We start from the raw sequence: 15,560 nt of genomic DNA, 5'->3' as shown, positions 1-15,560 counted from the left end.
CAGGAGGGTACAAGCCTAGGCAGAGGCCCCCCATGGCCTCCACCACCTTCAGCCAGAGCTCAAACATGCCGGCTATTAAAACACTCCCAGGTGCCCATGGGACACAGAGTACGTGAGCACGAGAGCAAGAAGGCCCGCACAGAGCCCCAGGCTGGAGCTGGCCCTGCTGAACTTTCTGGGACATCGACGTCCCAGTCCTCCTTTCCTGACCCCTCCCAACCACTTTAAGACTCTACAGTTTTGGGGCACCTGGTGGCTCAGTCGGTTAAGCGTCTGCCCCACATCCTGCCCAGGGTCTTGGGACTGAGCCCCGCGTTGGGCTCCCTGCTTGGTGGAGAGCCTGCTTCTCCCTCTCCCTCTGCCCCTTCCTCCTGCTTGTGCTCTCTCACTGTCTCTCCAATAAATAAATAAAATCTTAAAAAAAAAAACAACCTCTAATTCGGACTCTAATTCTGACGTGTGGGTTTTTTACCCTCCCACACCAAGCTCTCCTCCAACATCGGCTGGGTGTCCTACGATTCAACTCACTTCTGATACAGTCTCCCCTGTGAGAGTATCAGCTCCCACAGGTTAAGGGCTCAGTCCCACAAAGGCTGCATGCTTCCCCCTTCAGATGCCAACTGAAAGGTTGTCATCCATTTTTCTGATCGACTGGCTATCAGTCAGAGGTTCCTACAACCCCCTCTTTGGGCTTGATTAATTTGCAAGAACGATTCACAGAACCTGGGAAACCAGTTTACTCACTCCATTTCCAGTTTCTCCGAAGAGGACATAGCTCAGGAATAGCCAGATGGAGGAGATGGCCAGGGCAGGGTAGGAAGGAAGCTCCAGGCCCTCGCTGAGTGTGTCACCCTGCCAGAACCTCCATGGACTCACCAGCTCACAAGCTCTCAACTCCCTCCTTTCTTGTTCTAGGGAAGCTTCGTCACTCAGGCACAGCTGATTAAATCATGGGCCACTGGGGACTGATTTCGACCTCTGGCTCCTCTTCCCCTCCCCAGAGGTCAGGGGAACGGGGCTGAAAAGTTCCAACCCTTTAAGCACATGGTTGATTCCCCTGGGAACCAGCCCCCATCCTCAGGTGCATTCCAAAAATCACCTCATTAATATAACCACCTTATTATTCTCATCACTTAGGAAATTCAAAGGGTTTTAGGAGTTCTGTGCCAGGAACAGGAGTTAACCCAAACATATACTTCTTATAAATCACAATACCGCAGAGCCCACTGTGGGTAGATGTTTACGAACACACGTATCCATACCTGGCATAGATACAAATGCAGAAAGATTTCAGTTGGTGATAGCAGTTCTGCGGAATGAGAGTGGGAACCTGATTTCCCAGATTTGAGTGTGGGGAGCTGAGCAGAAGGTGAGAAGAGGGCATGAAGAAAGTTAACTGCGGAAAGTTCCAGAATGTTCTATGTGAAGCTACAGGTATGAGGGGGTCAGCTAACCTTTCCTATAAAGGGTCAAGTGATAAATATGTTCGGCTTTATGGGCTCTCTGCTGTCTCTGCTGCAAAGGCTCTGCTCAGCCTTTGTGAAAGCCTGGGCGAAAGCCATCACAGATAATATGTAAATGAGTGGGCATGGCTATGTGCCAATAAAACTTTATTTATAGAAACAGGCCCTGCCAGATTTAACCTGTGGGCTGTAGTCTGCCAACTCCTGGTACTACAAAAAGAAATTATACTTCAAATATGGAAAAAGATACTAAAAAAAAAAAAAAGAAAGAAAAAGAAAAAAGAAAAAAAAAGAAGCATTATATGAAAAAGGCAAAGAAATGGACCTGGGTAGAACCAAAAGCAGTAATAAAATGTGTCACGATTTTGCCGAAGTGGGGCAGATAACCACACGTGCTCCCCAGCAGCACAAACCATGATGGTGGCCCTGGTGTGCTTCCTGTCGGGGAGACACTAAGGGAGACATGAGGCAAACCACAGCCAACACCTGCAATTATATTCTGAAAGTCACACCAGGAGGACAAGGGTGGAGGGATGACAGAATTCCAGGGCTTAGGAAGCAGCATGAACTGCATCAGAAATCCGCTTGCGGGGCGCCTGGGTGGCACAGCGGTTAAGCGTCTGCCTTCGGCTCAGGGCGTGATCCCGCCGTTGTGGGATCGAGCCCCACATCAGGCTCCTCCGCTGTGAGCCTGCTTCTTCCTCTCCCACTCCCCCTGCTTGTGTTCCCTCTCTCGCTGGCTGTCTCTATCTCTGTCGAATAAATAAATAAATAAATTAAAAAAAAAAAAAAAAAGAAATCCGCTTGCGTGCTCTCGTAAATTTCCTTTGCAACAACACCCACAGGGAGTGTGTGACTTCTCGGCTCTGGGTGGGAGGGGCTTGAATTGGGCAACTGCATTTTTTGGTATCGACCAGCAGCTCTTAAAATATCACTTTAAAGATGTCACTCAAGGTCCACTTCCAAGGCCAAACCCAAGTGTATTTGGGCAGCAACAAAGACGTGAGGCAACTTCTGGTCTGGGGGCGGGGTGGGTGGGGGCAGTGACCATTTGCGAGACTCTGGCTAATGGCAGGGCGAGAAGTAGCACCAGCCTCTTCTTTCCGGGAATGACTGAGAAAGCCAGCAGGAGAGGCATCCCTGCCTGCCAGCCACCCTGACTGCTGGTGCTGAATATAGTTGGGGTGAAGTGTAAGTACAATGGCATAATGTTACCAAAAAATAAATAAATAAATAAAAAGGAAAAAAAATCTGAAGCTATTTAGGCATAAAACATCTGTGACACTGAAATCGTTCTTTGCATGCAGTCAACCTAAAACTGATTCTCAATGGGGGAGATTCAGCCCCACCAGGGGGACGCCTGGTGATGCCTGGACACCATTTTGGTTGTCCTGCCTGGGGTAGGGACTGCTCCTGGCACGTGATGGGTCAAGGCCAGGGATGCTGCCCAACGCCCTGCAGTGTACAGGATGGCCCTTACGACAGAGAGGGCCCCACATCGATGGCCTTCATCTCTATGTGTTTCTATCCGCAAGGTCTGAAGCTGACCTCTTGGCCCCTGTGGGGTTTGCCCAGCCCTATCCCCCCCTTGCTCCAGGTTCTGGCTTCAGCTCCTATCTTCCTTCAGGTTGGTCTGCCAACCTGGGCCCCCTCACCAACGACTCCCCCAAACATCTGGGGGAGGCCACACTGGAGACAGAAGCAGCCAGAGATTTAACTCCTTGCTCTATGTAGTCAACCAAGTGGGGCCCACCTGCCTCTTGGGCTCTCAGTAGCTCGGCCTCCAGCACCTTCTCCGATTTCTGCACCACTGAATCTCCCTATAAGGCCCATTTTCCCAGGATTCCACCCCTGGCTCTCCCTTTCCCTCCCCTGTTGATGGCTGACCCTGATGTTCACATTAGTGACCTTCCAGCCACCCAGCTTCAAGGATGGCCCAGAATAGCTCGAGCCTTGACTGCTGGCCAGGGTGTGGGGGATGACTTCTGGGAGCTCAAAGTCTGTCCCACTCCTCCCCTAAGCTGCACGCCTACTCCAGCTCAACTCCAGGTCAGGAGTATCTGGGGACTCCAGCTCAAGGCCCACGGCGGCCTGTGCACCCAGACTCAGCCCTGGACTTGTCTGGTCAGCATACCTCTCTCTAGAGTGTCCCATGCTGCTGCCCTAAACCCTCTTAAGCTCAAGCCCCACCCCCTAGCAGCAGCCAACCTTCCCCTCGACAGACCAAAAGAACACGTGCTCTTAGGACTCTCGCTCCAAAACACCATATTCACGTCCAGCAGCTGCAACCCGGCTTTTGGGGCCCTCAGATCTGGAAAACGGAGGGGTACTGGATAAAGGCTCCTGGCCCAAACCCGTCTCCTGCTGCGAAGGCTCTGGCTCTCCTTTGTGAATGCGCGACACCAGCCGCTTCCCTCCTTCCTCCCCAGCCAGAGCCTCCTCCCTGCTGTGTGGCCCATGCCCTAAAGCGGTCCCCTGGAGGCCTGTCCTTGGCCACTTGCCCCTTTCTCAACCCTGGTTCCTCCTGGCAAGCCCGCTTCCCCCGTGGCTAACACACAAAGGGCAGGGAGCAGCGCGCAGCCAGGAGGCACCCCAGCCAGCCACCTGCTCCTGCCCCCTCTGCCCGTGCAGCCTGCTAGGTCACGCGACTGGACAACCCCCCCCAGCAAGCACTGGGGGCAAGGGGTCTTTGTGCTCCCCGTGCTCAGGTCCTCCCCTCCCCCGCACCCCCGGATGACAGCAGTCTGCATCAGCACCCAGAAGCAGCTCCACACAGCACTGTGCAGCCACCTCTGACCCTGTCCTGCTTGGACACCTTGGCGTGGGTAGCCCAACAGCGTATGTAAATGCTCTCATCTGCCTCTGGAGGCCCTGGGTTGGCTTGCCCAGTGTGCTCACTGGCCACTGCTCCTGAGCGCCAGCCTCCCTCTGCCTGCCAGCCTCTTAGCAGGTGCAGCAGGTACACACAGATGGGTGACACGGACGGACAGACGACCTAGGCTCCATTCTGCCCTCGACACACCTAGGAGGGCCCCGTACGTCTAGAGCAGGCCGCTGGCCAGGCTCTGCTTCCCTCCTATTGGCATGCATGGCTCAGGCAACCCTGAGAGTCTTCTGATGAGGGCCAGGGAGGCACTGATGCGGGGGTGGGGTGGGGGTGCTGGCCTGGGAGGGGGCCAGGGCTCAGGAGAAAACCCAACTGCAGACTCAGCCGTACAAAGGAATGAAGTCCTGGGACAACTGGCGAGAGAGGAACACAGTGTGGTCTTCTCCACAGGACGGAATATTACTCAGCCACAGAAAGGAACGAAGCCCTGATTCCTGCTACGTGGGTGAACCTCGGGAACATCGTGCTGAGCGACAGCAGCCAGACGCAAAAGGCCACACAGTGTAGGATCCCATTGCTAGGAAGTGTCCAGAAGAGGCAAATCCACAGAGATAGCAGGCAGACTGGTGGTTGCCAGGGGCTGGGGGAGAGCGATGGGGAGTGACTGCTTGTGGTGTTTCTTTCTGGGGGGATGGGAATGTTCTGGAACTAGACAGAGGTGAGGGTTACACAACATCATGAATGTACCGAACACTACTGAACTGTACACTTCAACATGCGTGAATTATGTCTCAGGAAAGGTCTTCAATAGAGACCCTACCTGCAGAAGCATACATATCCCTGTTTTTGGAACCTTGTTTCTGGAAACCTCTGTCACCCTGGCTGAGTGGCTTCAGCTGTGTGCCCCTAACACCGGGCAGAGGCTGGCCTGTCCACGCAGTTGTGGGAATAAAGGATACGGCCTGGGCCGGTGTCCCTGAGAGCAAAGGGCAAGGTGGGTAATGGCATGCAGTTCTGGGTGACCTCTCTGGGTGGACCGAACCAGTGCTAACAGATGGTCCTGGGAACAGACCCAGCAGCCTGGTGGGTGGAGCAGGGCTGGGAGCCGCCTGGGGTCACATGAGACTGGGTTTGTGGGTCCTAAAGGGGACTGGTGTTCAGGACTGAGGTTGGCACAGATGTCAGTCCCCGGACTGGCTCCTTCGCAGCCCCTCGAGGCGAGTCAGGGGCAGCCGTGAGCTCCAGGACCCCCACCCCCTGGGTCCCACATCTTGCTGTCCCGGGTCACTGGCCTCCTCCTGCGGGTGTGGCAGGTGGCTCAGGGTGTCACAATCTCTCAGCCTCCCGCCTCTGCATGGGCCAGGCCATGGTGGCTACACGAAAGGCCTGGAACCCCAGCACACAGTAGCAGCCTTTGGCTGCTTGGGAAAATGGCCTGGCCAGCAAGCATCCTTGTTTCGTTTCTGCTTTCGAAATTATAACCCTGTGCGCATCAGCAAATGCTGGTGACAACTGTCACAGTTCAGGAAAGAGAACCCCAACCTTGAGGCCCACTCCATCAGCCCTGATGCTGAGGTCTGCGGGCCCGGGAAAAGGAGCATGTCTGGGCACGCTCTGCGGCCAGCCCTGCAGCTGAGGCCTTGGTGGTCGTGTCTAGAGTCACCAGGTTCTCTGAGGGCCCCCCAGGATGGGCAGAGGACCCCAGCACATGGGAGGGAGGAACCCAGGCTGCTCACTGACCTAGTGAGCCTGCCTTCTGTGCCCTCAGTGTTTCTGAGCTAAAACAAGAGTCCCGCACAAATGTCATGTTTCTGGAGGCAGCGGGGAGGCCAGGCTGCAGGGAGGCCGAGCAGGGCCGAGTGACATCGTGTGAAACGGTGACAGTAAGTGACAGTAACAGTTAACTGCAGGGGCAGGCAGACCAGCTGATTGGAACTGGCTTCCACAGTGCCCCCTTCCTGTTTTCTGGTCAGAATTGCACAGCGAAGCTGCAACCCACAGGACGGGGGGGTGGCCTGGCGACACCCAAACCTCAAAACAACTCCACTTCTCCTTTCAGGGAGCTGAGAAAAAGTCCCAAATGCTACAAGATGTGTCGATCTTTGGCCTTCTTTGGCCCTGGACAAGGTGAGAGAGGAAATCTTTCACAAAGACCATAGAGTGGTACCATGAACTCAAGCTCAGACCCAGGCTGGGTTCCCACCATGGTCCAGCCACAGCTACCTGTGGTGTGGCCTGGGGAACCCAGACTGCAGTGGGCTGACTGTGTCCCTTCAAAAGATATGCCCAAGTCCTGATCCCTGGAACTCATCATGAGGGGGGCCTCATTTGGAAAATAGGGTTTCTGGAGATATAACTCAAATAAGGATCCTGAGGTGAGATCTTCCTGGATTTATGGTGGGCCTTGAATCCAAGGACAAGTGACCTTATATGAGGAAGGAACTCAGAGACACAGAGGCACAAAGGGATAAAGGCCATGTGCAGGTAGAGGCAGAGATCGGAGAGATGCTACCACAAGCCAAGCGACAAACACCGAAGGGCTGTTGATGGCCATAAGAAGCCTGGAGAGGGGCCTGGGACACATTCTCCCTCAGAGCCTCCAGAGCCTCCAGAAGGATCCCACGTGCCCACAACTCGATTTCAGACTTGTGACCTCCAGGACTGTGACAGAATCGATTCCCGTTTGTTTTAAGCACTCCCCAACTTCCACCCTTGTTTGTGGCAGCCCCAGGACATTTGCACACCAGCACGCCTCTCTGGGACCCTCTTGCCTCATCTTTAAAATGAGCAGAGGTGTTGTAAGGACGCAGAGAGATGGAAACTGGACCCGAAGAAGGTACAACAAATTATTTCTGTTATTAGAAAGTGACTCCTGGCTTAGCTCAGAATGGCTGCAACTTGTGAACAATTTCTAAACGGTCAGCGCCGGAATAAAGACTTGGTCTCATGGGATCCAGAGCTGTGACTCTAAGACAGTCGTTCCCACCTGGGGAATAATCTGTCCCCAGGGGACACTGAGTGATGTCTGGGGACATTTTCGGTTGTCACATCTGGGGGGAGGTGGCACTGCTGGCATCTGTGGGTGGAGGCCAGGAGTGCGGCTCTGCGACCCGCAGTGCACAGGACCGCCCCGCCAGGGAATGGCCTGGCCCCAGACGTTAGTGGGGCCTGGCCGAGAAGCCCAGCTCTAAACTAAAACAATCTTCTCCCTTTCCAAACGGTCGCCCCAGGAAGCACGTTTATGGCCATGACGTGGATTTGGCTCCAGTCTGTTTTGGAAGCCAGCGTGGGCACCGCCCTCCAGCAGCAGCTACCCTAACCGCTGGGGAAATTTGGCCTTGACGGCTCACACTGCGGAGGCTGGAGGGAGGCAGCCGGGCGGGGTCAGAGGCATCTGACTCACGAGGTGCAGACACTAGGCAAGAAGGGTGACTAATGGCCCTCGAAGAATGTGCCAGAATCCCTTGGGGCAACTTCAGGGGAGGAGCTCCCAGGACAACTACTGAGCAGGGGCGGCCCTCAGGGAAGAAGGCACATTCTCACTCGCCCCCCAGGGGCTTGCTGTGGGCGGACCTGTCACCAAAAACGGCCATGTTCGGACCCCCCTATGAATGTAGCCTTATTTGGAAATGGGGTCTTTGTCGATGTAATTAGTTAGGATGAGGTCATCCTGGCCTAGGGCGGGCCCTAAATCCACTGACTGACGTCTTTATAGGAGAAGGCCACCTGACCAGAAGCAGAGATTGGGGTGGTGGGGCCAAGAGCCAAGGAACGCCAGAGCCTCTAGAAGCGGGAAGAGGTGAGGAGCCCTCCCTTGAACTGACTTCTGCGAGAGAAGAGGTCCCTGTTGTTTGAAGCCACCCAATTTGTGATCATTTGTTACGCGAGCCATCGGGTCTCAGCCCGCTGCCCTGGATGGGCCTTACTGGAGAAGGAAACAGCGCCACGGTGCCATACCGGCCTCCTCACCGTGTTGTGTTGAGACCTCTGGGCTCAGAGTCCACATGGGGTATGGACGCCGCCACCTGCCTGTCTGGTTCGGTGAGGGGTAAACAGTCTACTCGGCAGAACACCTGATTTGGTAAATGCCAGATCCGCCCTCCTGCTCACGCACTTCTGATGTCACTGACGGCCTGTTCCATCTCATGTGGGACCGTGGTGCCAGGCTGTGGCCTAGAGCACCTGCCGTGGCCCCTGACTGGTGCTGAGGCTGAGTTGTGGAGCTGGGATGGCGTCAGATCAACCTATGGACGCCCTGTGTAGCTCCCACATCACACAAACCCCGTAGTTCACAAGGTCCCAAACGACCTGCCCATCGCTGCCCTATCACCTCCCCGTCCCCACTGCCTCCTGCTCTGCCCCTTGCTTAGTCTGCTCTGGCCCCATCTTGTGCCCTCCAGGCCCCCCGCCTTTCTATCTAGCCTCCCGGCCTTTCTCTGGCTCATCTGACCTCCGTCTGGGCCCAGCTCAGTGTCACCCCTCACCTCCTGCTCCCTTAACCCTTCTTCCCTGGGCATGCCTGCTGTTCTTACTGGCACCTCGCTCGCAGACGAGGCCTGCTGTTTATTTTGCTGCCTGACTCCTCATCACTGGGGTGACCGCTCTGCGGAGACAGGCCTTTGTGTAGATTTGGGCCACCATGCAGGCCGGGGCCTAGAACGGTGCCTGGCACATGGCAGACATGCTCACAGTATTTGTAGAAGGCACTGATGATCAAAACAAAGCAGGCAAGACATGCGGGGCGCACCGCATTAAAGAGAAAAACACACTCTGTGGCTGATTACTCTGTAGTTTTTGAAAAGTTTGCACAAAAAAATGACGACTAACACAGAGAAGAAACAGGCTGGCTGTACCTGTTGGCGCAGGGCCAGACTGCACAACCCCAGTGACTTTCTTGCTCATGATCTCAGAGATCATCAGAGAGGAAGAGGAACTGAAATGTACTCGGCAGGCACAGCCTCGATGGGCTTTTAGCGAATTTGCATGGCAGCAAGGTGGCTGTGTCAGGCCTTCAGCTTGGGGGCGGGGGGGGGGGGGGAGGTCAGCCAGAGGCTGGAGGCCAACACTTTGGGAGAGATGAATAGGAGGTGCCCAGACCTTGGGGACCGTGTAATGGTACATACGTGACACTGTGCCTTTGCCCAGACCCACAGAGTATACAACACCAAGAGTGAACCCCAGTGTCAATCATGGACTTCAGTTAATAATCATGTATTGACAGTGGCTCATTTATTGCAACAAATGTACCACGCTAATGCAAGACGTTAATAATGGGGAAAGGATGGGGAGGGCGAGTGGGGGGGTATATGGGAACTCTGTACTGTCTGATCGATGTCTCTATCAGTCTAAACTGCTTTAAGAAATATAATAACTTATATTATTATATTTAATAAACCTTATTCAGAATTACTTACTTATTATAAAAGCTAATTAAAGGAAAAAAAAGAACAGAGCCCTGAACTCTAAACCCATAGGCACAGACCCTGGGCCCATGCGTCGTCCCAGCCCTCACCAGGTGATGACAATCAGAGCACGTTCTGAGACATGGATGCACTTGGTCCCAAGACCCCAAGAGTGAGGGATGCTGTGTGGTCGTTGCCACCGCCCCTGCGTCCAGAAGGCTCAGGCACAGTGACCCATCATTAGTGGCTTCTGTGGAGTTTGGCCAATGGGGACACTGGATGGAGGGCACTCCATCCCTCACAGACTTTACGGTGATGCCAGGAGGCTCCCTCCCTCAGCGTCACTGTCCCCCTAGCCCCCAGGTCTGCACCCTGCCTTCCTGGCTCCCTTCTGAACCATGGGCTCCACCGCAGACAACACCCGGTCATGAATTTCTCAGTTTGGACTTGCCACCTTTTTCTTTCTGGGAACTGGAGTATAGACTGCTACCCCACACACATTAATAGTGTATTAATCAGGACTTTCTCCCCCCCACCCCCCACATTCTGATGCTTTTATATCAGGGGACGCAGCTGACCTTGAAAGGACTGCCCCTCCCAGGGCTAGCTAACTGTTGAGAGCAAAGGACTCGCCTGTGAGTGCGCCTTGTGTAGGCAAACCAACCATTTCGGAGCCCACGCCCCCACCACGTCTGTTTCCAGGCTCTTGCACCCTGGGCCACTAGCTCCTGCCCTGATCACCCCAGGGCCAGGTACCAGACAACCAGGGCAGCCGCCCTACTTCCCAGATCCCTGGAATCATTCCACTGAGCCAATCTTAAGTTTGCATACTCCGGCTCACCTGTTCCTTCCCATGACCACCCCAGCAAAGGCTCTGCCCACGTTTCTCCCTACCGGCCCTGGTGCTTCCCAGTGCGGCCCTGTGTGGCTTGCTGAGCACCCCCATTTCTAGGAAACTGACAGTGGGTATAACCAACTATCTTCTCGAGGGCAGTGGTCTCACCGGACCTGAATGAGAATAAAACCCGCGCTCTGAGGCAGAGGGCCCCTCCCGCCGACGGCCCGGCTCACCTCCAGCACAGGGCCGGCGCCCAGGATGGTCCTCTCGACGCCGCTGGCGTAGCCCTTCTGGCTCAGCGCGGTGAGGCAGTGGATCAGGAAGTTCGTGCTCTGCGTCTTGCCCGAGCCGCTCTCGCCCGAGATCACGATGCACTGATTGACGCGCTTCCGGAGCATGGCGTAGTAGGCCACGTCGGCCAGTGCGAACACGTGCGGCTCCAGCTTGCCCAGCTGCTGGTTCTCGTACATCTTCACGTACTTGGGGTTGTAGATGGGGAGGAACTTGAAGGGATTGACAGCCACCAGGATGCTCCCCGCGTACGTGTAGATCTTCTGCTGCAGGAAGCGGTGCTTGAGGTTCTTCAGGAGGTTCTCCTCGGTCAGCTCGGGGAGGTTGCACAGGTCGTCAAAGTCCGCCTGCTGCCGGGGCAGGAGGCCGCGCTCCACCAGGCGCCGGGTGGCCGTGGCCTGGGACACCAGCTGCATGTGCACGTACTTGATGGTGCCGTCGGCGTTGCGCTCCTGCAGCAGGAAGTAGTAGCCGTCCTCCTGCGGGTGCTCGTCTTGGGCCCGCCGGGGCCACAGCAGCACGCGGTGCACAGGTGAGTCGTTGGCATCCAGCACCCACTCCTCCCCACCTGTCTCCTTCACCTCCACCAGCACGTAGCACTTGGTACAATCTAGCTGCAGGCTGGCGATGGCATCCTGGATGACATCGGACGTTGTGCTGTCCTTGGTGGCGGTCACACGGCATGAGGCCCGGCTCTCGCTGGTGGCCAGCTGCGGGTAGATGTGCAGGTGGTAGGCTGCCTGCCCCCCGCGGCCGGAGCTGCCTGCCTCGTTCACACTCATCCTGCCAGCGGCCTGGCCTCAGCATGCCTCCCGGGCTCGGGGCACGCGTCCTGGAGCTAGAAGGGAGGGGGTGGCATGGTCAGAGTGGTGGTGAGTGGGTGGGTGGGTGCGTGGGGGACGGCAATGACACCCACCCCTCGGCCAGAAGGAAATCTCCTGCCCCTAACAGGGCTCTCTCTTGAAGCAAGAAGGGCAGAAGAGCCTCCATCTGTCCTTAAGTGTGACCCAACCTAAGGTGTGTGACTCTTACAAAGTGACATCATCAGACCTCCTACCCCCCAAGACCAGACTCGTCCCCTGGAGTTTGCACCATCCCAACCCCTGTTCTTGCCCCACCACCCCCACCCCAGGGTCAGCCTCTTAGACTTTCAAGTCTAATGGCCATGACCATCTCTTGGTCAAGCCCTTCCCAGCCCACATCCTTCCTGGTCTCCTCTCTCTGACAAAACCTCCCCCAGTGGCTCCCCAAGCCCCCCCGTGGGCCTTGGTTATGTCCCCAAAACACACAAGGGGCAGCAGGAGGCGTGGTGGGTTGAGCAAGACTGAACCTGTCCTGAAACTCGGGGATTCTGAAACTCCACGGGGGAGGACTTTGTCAGGGAGAGCCCCCCAAAACTCATTTGAGAGAACTGCTCAGAGTGCATTTGCTTCTAGAACCCACGAGACAGACCCACATCAGAGGTATCCTGCTGGACACCTGGCCAGTCTTCCCCCAAGACTGCCAAGGTCTTAAACAACACAGAAAGACCAAGGAACCAACCAGACAGGAGGAGACTGGGGAGGCTTGACAATTAAATCCAGTGGGGTTCCCTGGATGGGGTCCTTGACTGGAGAGAGGACACGAATGGAAGAACTGGTGACATCCACATAACATCAGGAGGCTGGTTAAGAGCAGGACACCGACGCCCATCTCATAATTGTACAAATATGTCCTGATATTGTAAGGTGTTTATAAGATCATCTAAGATTTGAGGAAGCTAGGGGAGGGGTATAGGGAACTCTGCTGTCTCTGCAACTTTTCTGTAGATCTAAAATGACTCCGACATAAAAAGTTTATTTAAAAAAAAATCATTTGCTTCTTAAGACATATTATAGGAAAAAGAGAAAATGCAGCCAATGCTGCCAACAGTTCATTTTGCGTCTTGGAGTCAGAGACACAAATGCTGTGTGGGTCCTGTGTGGGCTCAGTGTGGGTCACCTAAGCGCAGCTGAAGATACAAAGATGAACTAGACCTTGGTTCAAAGTCCGGTGGGAGCAGCTGGTATGCAAACAAATGTGAGAGTGTGTCAACCCTGCAAACGAGAAGTTATTGCCCTTGAGAGCCAGAGGCTTTAGGAGAGTGGCAACATCAAAGAAGGGTTCTGAAGGACGAAGAGGAGTTCGTTCAGCAGGAAGGCAGAAAGGAGGGAGGAAGGTAGGGAAGGCCCACTCCTTGTTTTTGTAAATAAAGTTTTATTGGAATGTAGCCCATTCGCTTACATATCATCTGTGGTTGCTTCTGTTTTAACAGCAGAACTGACTAGTTGTGACAGATTGTAACCTTATGGCCTGGAAAGCCAAACGTACTTATTCTCCAGTCCTTTACAGAAAAAGTTAGCTGAAAAAAAAAAAAAAGTTTGCTGACCTGTCTCCTAGACAAAGCATGACTCAGCAGCAGGAGTGTGAGGGGCCGCTAGAGGCTGAGATGCTTCGAACTCTGGGAAACCAAGTCCTGCGGCAGGGTTAGGAGGGCGGGGGAGGGGAGGCTGAACAAAACTACCAGTAATGAAGCTGTTTTAAAGACTTACGTGGCCGGCTGTAGGCAGCGGCAACAGGTAGGTAGGTCGGGGGGGAGGTGGGAATATTTATTTTTTAAAACTTTCTCCTACATTAAGTCATTTTGGTGTGTTTTATCTTCCAGTTTAACAGATGTCACATACGTCTTAACAGAACTCGGATTGTTCTTTATGTGTATGTTGGTACACGTGAATGCTTCCCCATGTCATAAGATACACACTGACACATGATTTTTAATGCCTTCCTGGAATGTCACTGTACACACAAATCGTGAGGCACGTGATCCTTCTGCTACCAGTGGGCAGCTGGTTTCTGATTTCTTGGACACACATCTTTATGGACAACTCTAAGCATGTCCTTGGGATTGATACATTTAGGCAGGAGATCAACAGATACAAACGTTGCTAAATGTCTTCAAACAGCCACAGGATAAGGCAGACACACTGTATTAGATTACACGGCTCATCTATTTTGGATATAACTTAGGCAATTTCTTTAGAAGTTAGTTATACTACTAGCATGTGACCCAGCAGTTCCCCCTCCTAGGAGTTACTCAAGAAGAACGAAGCAGATGTCCCTACAGGGATTGTACACGAATGTTCTTTGTGGCAATGTTTCTAAGAGCTTCACGCTGGAAACAACTCAAATGTATATCAACCAGTGAATGGATGAACAAACCGGCCACACGACGAACACTACTCAGCCAGGAGAAGGGACCAACCTCTGATCCGCGCAACAGCATGGAACCACGCGGAACAATCTCAGAATCTGTGTGCTGAGTGAAAGAAAGAGGACGAGAAAACAAAACAAAACGTACAGACCCAACAATTCCGCTCCTAGGTATAGACCTAAAATAACTGAAAATAGGTGTTCAAAGAAATCCTTGTACATGCATGATCATAGCAGCATAATTCACAACAGCCAAAAGGTGGAAACCACCCAAGGGTCTATAAGCTGATGAACGAGCAGACTGTGGTCCCTCCACGCAATGGAATACTCAGCCATAAAAAGGAACGAGGCCCTGATTCACGCTACAGTATGGATGGACCTCAAAAACATCGCGTTGGATGAAAGCAGCCAGACACAAAAGGCCACACAGTGTAGGATCCCATTTAAATGAAACGTCCAGAACAGGCAAATCCATAGACACAGAAAACAGATTGGTGGTTGCCAGGGGCTGGGGGAGGGAGGTGGAGGGAACAGGAAGTGACTGCTAATGGGGACGGGGTTCCTCGTAGGGGATAAAATTGTTCTGCAGCTAGACAGAGGTGAAACCTGCACTATATGGACAAAGTACAAAACACTACTGAATCGAACACTTTAAAATGGTGAATTTTAGGGGCGCCTGGGTGGCACAGCGGTTAAGCGTCTGCCTTCGGCTCAGGGCGTGATCCCGGCGTTATGGGATCGAGACCCACATCAGGCTCCTCCGCTGGGAGCCTGCTTCTTCCTCTCCCACTCCCCGTTTGTGTTCCCTCTCTCGCTGGCTGTCTCTATCTCTGTCGAATAAATAAATAAAATCTTAAAAAAAAAAATAAAATAAAATGGTGAATTTTATGCTGTGTGAATTTAGCCTCAGTGAAATTTTTTTCAAGTTTATTTATTTTTAAGTAATTTCTACGCCCAACGTGGGACTCTAACTCACGACCCCGAGATCAAGAGTTGTATGCACTTCCAGACTGAGCCAGCCAGGCGGCCTCAACCTCAATAAAGTTTTAAGAAGAGTATACACTGTATGATTCCATGTGTGGAGAATTCTAGAAAATGCAGAGTATACAGACAGAAAGTCGATCAGCGGCTGCTTGAGGGAGGGGCAGGCTGGGATGACCAAGGAGCCCCGGGAGACTTGTCGGGTGATGAATGTCTTCACGATCTCAGTCGTGGCGGAGGGCTCATGAGGGTTTGCATGCGTCACGACTCGCCAAATCGCAATTTAAAGAAGTGCAATTCGTTTATAGTGTATCAATTACAGTTAAGAAAGCTCTTTTTTTTTTTTTTTAAGATTTTATTTACTTGACAGAGAGCACAAGGAGTGGGAATGACAGGCAGAGGGAGAGGGAGAAGCAGACTCCCTGCTGAGCAGGGATCCCAATGTGGGACTTGATCCCACGACTGTGGGATCATGACCTGAGCCGAAGGCAGATGCTTACCCAATGAGCCACCCAGGTGCCCAAGAAAGC

The 15,560-nt window shown here is 53.5% G+C and overlaps 1 protein-coding gene across 8 annotated transcripts in view; it reads right to left on the bottom strand.

Moving 5' to 3' along the window:
* The window catches only part of MYO9B (myosin IXB), an 85,728-nt gene that overhangs the window by 54,717 nt on the left and 15,451 nt on the right, over positions 1–15,560 (bottom strand). For all 8 annotated transcript variants that reach the window (XM_057311618.1, XM_057311621.1, XM_057311619.1 and 5 more), the window contains exon 2: positions 10,764–11,659. In XM_057311618.1, coding sequence (XP_057167601.1) covers positions 10,764–11,603 — 840 coding nt within the window. In that variant the 5' untranslated portion in view covers positions 11,604–11,659. The remainder of the gene's footprint in view (positions 1–10,763; positions 11,660–15,560) is intronic.

This window comes from Ursus arctos, unplaced genomic scaffold (genome assembly GCF_023065955.2).
Source record: "Ursus arctos isolate Adak ecotype North America unplaced genomic scaffold, UrsArc2.0 scaffold_14, whole genome shotgun sequence".
Classification (NCBI taxonomy): domain Eukaryota; kingdom Metazoa; phylum Chordata; class Mammalia; order Carnivora; family Ursidae; genus Ursus; species Ursus arctos.
Note: the sequence above shows the minus strand (reverse complement) of the source record. Positions and strands in the feature narration are given on the sequence as shown.